This window comes from Littorina saxatilis, linkage group LG1 (assembly GCF_037325665.1).
Source record: "Littorina saxatilis isolate snail1 linkage group LG1, US_GU_Lsax_2.0, whole genome shotgun sequence".
Classification (NCBI taxonomy): Eukaryota; Metazoa; Mollusca; class Gastropoda; order Littorinimorpha; family Littorinidae; genus Littorina; species Littorina saxatilis.
The window spans coordinates 109,750,958-109,758,430 of NC_090245.1; the positions used below are offsets into that span (position 1 = coordinate 109,750,958).

The window sequence follows — 7,473 nt, forward strand, 5'->3', positions numbered from 1 at the left end:
TCATACCCCACGGGGGATAACCGGTCAAATGCCGAACAGAAGCCGAATGCCGCTCATGACACGTGTGAAGGCAAGTTTTGTCTGTTTTCTAGGTATTGTTTGATTTATGTCGGGATTTAAGGTAAGCTACTGATTCAGCGATGACTAAATTTGTTTCTCGATGCATAAAAAGTCAGGGAGCGATTGATATTTGCCCGTAAATATCCTTCAAAGCTGAAAATGTCCGCGATCGAGCACCGGAAATGGCTGTTCGATGGGTTTTGCAAGTAGAAATGTGCTTTATTTCACCAAATCAGCTCGTATTTGGTGTGGGTACGGGATTCTAGAGGACGAAGGAGTCATAAGAGGTGCTAAGAAGTGCTATTTGGGAGTAGAATAAATCTTCCGAGACAGTAGACAAGAGAAGGTCATATTTGAGAGAGGAGCGCGTAGGCCGATTGTCTTTCCGACAAGCGAATGATACAGCAGATTAATCATTCGTTTTGACCAGAAACCTAGTCTCTAGTTTTTATGAATGAGTTTTTTAATTAAAACAATCACGAGAACTCTCTCGCTTAGCCTAATGGCTGTTCGATGGGTTTCGCAAGTAGAAATGTGCTTTATTTCACCAAATCAGCTCGTATTTGACATCGGTTTGGTATATATATATATATTTTCTAATCCTACCGCGAACTGGATAGCAGACGCGGCACGACTGTTGCACCACACTTTGAAGGGGATATAGCTCAGTTGGTAGCGCGCTGGATTTGTATTCAGTTGGCCGCTGTCAGCGTGAGTTCGATCCCAGGTTCGGCGGAAATTTATTTCAGAGTCAAATTTGTGTGCAGACTCTCTTCGGTGTCCGAACTCCCCCCCCCCCCCCCCCCCCCCCCCCGTGTACACTACATTGGGTGTGCACGTTAAAGATCCCACGATTGACAAAAGGGTCTTTCCTGGCAAAAATTGCTTAGGCACAGTTAATAATTGTCTACCTATACCCGTGTGACTTGGAATAATAGGCCGTGAAAGGTAAATATGCGCCGAAATGGCTGCAATTACTGGCCGTATACAATTTCATCTCACACGGCATCACTGCAGAGCGCCTAGAACTGTACCCACGGAATATGCGCGATATAAGCCTCATTGATTGATTGATTGAAGTAATCCCACACTTTGAAGTAAATTACTTCAAAGTGTGGGGATGTGCCCCACACTTTGAAGTAAACCCATTTTTTACTTCAAAGTGTGGGGGGATCTTCCCACACTTTGAAGTAAACTCAGTTTTTACTTCAAAGTGTGGGGGGATCTTCCCACACTTTGAAGTAACTTACTTCAAAGCGTGGGACTTTTGCATCGCCTGTTTGAGCCTGATGATTTTGTCAAAAAAAAATGGCAAAGTCTTTTGGATGAGTGAACAGAAAAAGTGAGCGAGCCAAGAAACATAGGGATGTTTGTTATCAGGCTTTAAAGGCATATGTACTCGATGACTATACACGCTAATTGCTTTACCAACAGCTGGAGACATGCTAAATTAAGTTCCCTGCAAAATATTGTGGTCTAGGACCCCTTCAATGTTGAGATATGTTAATTTTCATTTTGATCTGGATCGTCCTATTTATAGATTTGGCAACACATGTAACGTTGATGCAAGGGAGCTAACACCGCGGCTTTGTTGACATCCTCACTTTTTCAGAGGCTAGAACAAGCTGTAATGCATGTATTATGGTCCGCGCATGGTGACATATCGTCATTATATGGTCTTATGGTGCGTTTGACATCGATTATGGGCAAACTACACTTTGTAAACACGGGAGCGCGTACATATGCCTTTAAGCAATGTCCCATTGTTGAGTATGACGAAAACTCGTGGTGACGATTTTAAAACATGTTGGGTCACGCATGGTCCAACCTTACATGGTCCAACCTTACATGGTCCAACCTTACATGGTCCAACCTTACATGGTCCAATCTTACATGGTCCAACCTTACATGGTCCAATCGTGCATGGTCCAATCTTACATGGTCCAATCTTACATGGTCCAACCTTACATGGTCCAATCTTACATGGTCCAACCTTGCATGGTCCAACCTTGCATGGTCCAATCTTACATGGTCCAATCTTACATGGTCCAACCTTACATGGTCCAATCTTACATGGTCCAACCTTGCATGGTCCAACCTTGCATGGTCCAACCTTACATGGACAACCTTACATGGTCCAACCTTACATGGTCTAACCTTACCATATCCAACCTTACATGGTCCAATCTTACATGGTCCAACCTTACATGGTCCAATCTTACATGGTCCAATATTACATGGTCCAACCTTACATGGTCCAACCTTACATGGTGCAACCTTACATGGTCCAACCTTACATGGTCCAATCTTACATGGTCCAATCTTACATGGTCCAATCTTACATGGACCATGTAAGATTGGACCATGTAAGGTTGGACCCTGTAATGTTGGACCATGTAAGGTTGGACCATGTAAGATTGGACCATGCGTGACCCAACATGTTTTAAAATCGTCACCACGAGTTTTCGTCACACTCAACAATGGGACATTGCTTAAAGCCATATGTACTCGATGACTATACACGCTAATTGCTTTACCCACAGCTGGAGACATGCTAAATTAAGTTCCCTGCAAGATATTGTGGTCTAGGACCCCTTAAATGTTGAGATATTTGAATTTTTATTTTGATCTAGATCGTCCTATTTATAGATTTGCCAACAGAGGTAGCGTTGACGCAAGGGAAATAACTCCGCGTCTTTGTTGACATCCTCACTTTTTCAGAGGCTAGAACAAGCTGTAATGCATGAATATGGTCCGCGCATGGCGACATATCGTCATTACATGGTCTTATGGTGCGTTTGACATCGATTATGGGCAAACTACACTTTGTAAACACGGGAGCGCGTACATATGCCTTTAAAGCCTGATAACAAACATCACTATGTTTCTTGGCTCGCTCACTTTTTCTGTTCACTCATCCAAAAGACTGCCATTTTTTTGACAAAATCATCAGGCTCAAACAGGCAATGCAAAAGTCCCACGCTTTGAAGTAAGTTACTTCAAAGTGTGGGAAGATCCCCCCACACTTTGAAGTAAAAACTGAGTTTACTTCAACGTGTGGGAAGATCCCCCCACACTTTGAAGTAAAAAATGGGTTTACTTCAAAGTGTGGTGCAACAGTCGTGCCGCGTCTGCTATCCAGTTCGCGGTAGGATTAGAAAAAAAATATATATATATACCAAACCGATGTCAAATACGAGCTGATTTGGTGAAATAAAGCACATTTCTACTTGCGAAACCCATCGAACAGCCATTAGGCTAAGCGAGAGAGTTCTCGTGATTGTTTTAATTAAAAAACTCATTCATAAAAACTAGAGACTAGGTTTCTGGTCAAAACGAATGATTAATCTGCTGTATCATTCGCTTGTCGGAAAGACAATCGGCCTACGCGCTCCTCTCTCAAATATGACCTTCTCTTGTCTACTGTCTCGGAAGATTTATTCTACTCCCAAATAGCACTTCTTTGCACCTCTTATGACTCCTTCGTCCTCTAGAATCCCGTACCCATACCAAATACGAGCTGATTTGGTGAAATAAAGCACATTTCTACTTGCAAAACCCATCGAGCAGCCATTTCCGGTGCTCGATCGCGGACATTTTCAGCTTTGAAGGATATTTACGGGCAAATATCAATCGCTCCCTGACTTTTTATGCATCGAGAAACACATTTAGTCATCGCTGAATCAGTAGCTTACCTTAAATCCCGACATAAATCAAACAATACCTAGAAAACAGACAAAACTTGCCTTCACACGTGTCATGAGCGGCATTCGGCTTCTGTTCGGCATTTGACCGGTTATCCCCCGTGCTCATGTAAAATTTCTTAAAGATCGGCCCAGTAGTTTAGTCTGAATCGCTCTACACACACACACACACACACACACAGACACACAGACACACACACGCACATACACCACGACCCTCGTTTCGATTCCCCCTCGATGTTAAAATATTTAGTCAAAACTTGACTAAATATAAAACAAGTCGCGTAAGGCGAAAATACAATATTTAGTCAAGTAGCTGTCGAACTCACAGAATGAAACTGAACGCAGCAAGACCGTATACTCGTAGCATCGTCACTCCACCGCCCGTGGCAAAGGCAGTGCCCGTGGAATTGACAAGAAGAGCGGGGTATTCGTTGCGCTAAGAAGGATAGCACGCTTTTCTGTACCTCTCTTCGTTTTAACTTTGTGAGCGTGTTTTTAATCCAAACATATCATATCTATATATTTTTGGAATCAGGAACCGACAAGGAATACGATGAAAGTGTTTTTAAATTGATTTCGAAAAAAAAAATTTGATAATAATTTTTATATATTTAATTTTCAGAGCTTGTTTTTAATCCAAATATAACATATTGATATGTTTTTGGAATCAGCAAATGATGGAGAATAAGATAAACGTAAATTTGGATCGTTTTATAAATTTTTAATTTTTTTTACAATTTTCAGATTTTTAATGACCAAAGTCATTAATTAATTTTTAAGCCACCAAGCTGAAATGCAATACCGAACCCCGGGCTTCGTCGAAGAGTACTTGACCAAAATTTCAACCAATTTGGTTGAAAAATGAGGGCGTGACAGTGCCGCCTCAACTTTCACGAAAAGCCGGATATGACGTCATCAAAGACATTTATCAAAAAAATGAAAAAAACGTTCGGGGATTTCATACCCAGGAACTCTCATGTCAAATTTCATAAAGATCGGTCCAGTAGTTTAGTCTGAATCGCTCTACACACACACACACACAGACACACACACACACGCACACACGCACATACACCACGACCCTCGTTTCGATTCCCCCTCGATGTTAAAATATTTAGTCAAAACTTGACTAAATATAAAAAGGAAATATAAGAAAAAGACAAAAACCCTGACACACACACAAAAATAAATAAATAAACAAAATGACAAAAACAAAACAAGTCGCGTAAGGCGAAAATACAATATTTAGTCAAGTAGCTGTCGAACTCACAGAATGAAACTGAACGCAATGCCATTTTTCAGCAAGACCGTATACTCGTAGCATCGTCAGTCCACCGCTCATGGCAAAGGCAGTGAAATTGACAAGAAGAGCGGGGTAGTAGTTGCGCTAAGAAGGATAGCACGCTTTTCTGTACCTCTCTTTGTTTTAACTTTCTGAGCGTGTTTTTAATCCAAACATATCATATCTATATGTTTTTGGAATCAGGAACCGACAAGGAATGAGATGAAAGTGTTTTTAAATTGATTTGGACAATTTAATTTTGATAATAATTTTTATATATTTAATTTTCAGAGCTTGTTTTTAATCCGAATATAACATATTTATATGTTTTTGGAATCAGCAAATGATGGAAAATAAGATAAACGTAAATTTGGATCGTTTTATAAATTTTTATTTTTTTTTACAATTTTCAGATTTTTAATGACCAAAGTCATTAATTAATTTTTAAGCCACCAAGCTGAAATGCAATACCGAAGTCCGGGCTTCGTCGAAGATTACTTGACCAAAATTTCAACCAATTTGGTTGAAAAATGAGGGCGTGACAGTGCCGCCTCAACTTTCACGAAAAGCCGGATATGACGTCATCAAAGACATTTATCAAAAAAAAGAAAAAAACGTTCGGGGATATCATACCCAGGAACTCTCATGTCAAATTTCATAAAGATCGGTCCAGTAGTTTAGTCTGAATTGCTCTACACACACACACAGACACACACACGCACACACTCACGCACATACACACGCACACACTCACGCACATACACCACGACCCTCGTTTCGATTCCCCCTCGATGTTAAAATATTTAGTCAAAACTTGACTAAATATAAACAGTGGCTCAAAGAAAAACTAAATGAACAAAACGACTGGAGCTAATTCACTGGTATTAAAAAAAGAAGCAATACACAAAATGACAGAAACAAAATTACTGGCAGAAAAAAAGAACAAAACGAAACGACGAAAATAAAACCATTGGCACAAAAACTGGCGAAATAAGAAAACGACGGATTCAAACTCCAATAAAGTCGTGACGTGATCTAGCCTAACCTACCTTCTACGTGGCTGGAGTGAAGAACACAGTTGCTACCCTGACCAGCGTTGTCATGGAAACTAAAAGAAGTGCAGAGAAGGCGGTACCAGCACAGTCTCTGGCACTGTCTGGAGTTGACCAGTGTGTACGCTCCTATGGTGTCCAGCCTTCTTTCTGGCAGTAGGCCGACAGACGGCGCGGTCTGTGTGTGTGCTTGCAACCACAAGGAAACAAACTGCAGGCAAACCAAGACATTCTTTGACCCTGGCATCGTCCGAGACTGAGGGACGCACGGAACTTCAAGTCACTTTTTATTATTTATTTTTTAATTTTTTTTATTTCAGTTTTATTATCAATAACATTTTGTGTTATTTGACGGACTGAATCTCATGAAAATTACCCCTGGTTGAAACTTCCGTAATCTTTTTTAAATTGTGGTTGTGGTCCGTTCTTGTTACTGTCCGAGTTACCAGTGTCAACGGTCACACAGCACGCCCACTGAATGACGTCCGTTTTAAGTGTTGTACCGTCACAAAAACAACCAAATCACCGCTTTAACAGAGTGAGCTGCACTGTGCCTTTAACAGAGTGAGCTGCACTGTGCCTTTAACAGAGTGAGCTGCACTGTGCCTTTAACAGAGTGAGTTGCGAAGCGTGAATTGTTCTGTCTCTTTTGTTGCTGTCATTAGTTCTTTCTGCCGTCCAACCTTATTCACAAAATTCCAAAAGGCTGTGTTTTCAACCAAAAAGTCAATCCGCTTTATTATTCATTTAGGGTTTTGAAGCTAGCATGACAATGACTTGATATTGTTGCTGCAGACAGCTCACTAGCTCACGTTCGCGTTCAGATTTTGTTTTGCTTTGTTTTGTTATTGCAACTTTTTAAAAATAAAAGCAAAGCACCCGACGGGAAATTGTCTGTATCTTGTCACAGAGACTGGCCTTTTTGTCTACATCACTGATGAATTCCTGTGCTGACAGAAGTTCCTGCTTCTCTTTGGAGTGAACGAGACTCGCTTTGATCACCACTTTCCTCTGTTGGCTGAAGTTACTTGAGATGTTTGACTGCTGCTGGCATGTTCTTTCTGATTCTGCTCCAATACCTGCACTTTTCCCCATACACCCAGCGAACTTGTATCGCCACGAGCAGTCACGCTGAAGGGGTCTATGTCGACCAAAAGGGTGGGATTCCCTATAGGCGGAGTTCCTGTAGGCGTTTTCCCTGCAGGAAATACCCCTGGATGGAGTTCTTGTAGCGCTTCGCTGATCTTGCTCAGTCACGTGATGCTCAGCGACATCGGTAGAATTTGATGTTTTTAAAAATAGGTATTTCTTAGAAATTCGATTCTGTTTTGCAATGTTTATTGATTTAAAAAAAATCAATAACTAAATCAGT

At 41.0% G+C, this 7,473-nt stretch overlaps 1 protein-coding gene across 1 annotated transcript in view; it reads right to left on the reverse strand.

Annotated features, from left to right (window-relative positions):
* The window catches only part of LOC138958822 (uncharacterized), a 15,973-nt gene extending 8,921 nt beyond the window's left edge, over window positions 1-7,052 (reverse strand). The window contains exon 1 of the mRNA XM_070330126.1: window positions 6,099-7,052. Within this exon, the coding sequence (XP_070186227.1) occupies window positions 6,099-6,348 (250 nt within the window). The 5' untranslated portion in view covers window positions 6,349-7,052. The remainder of the gene's footprint in view (window positions 1-6,098) is intronic.
* Window positions 7,053-7,473: the final 421 nt, after the last annotated feature.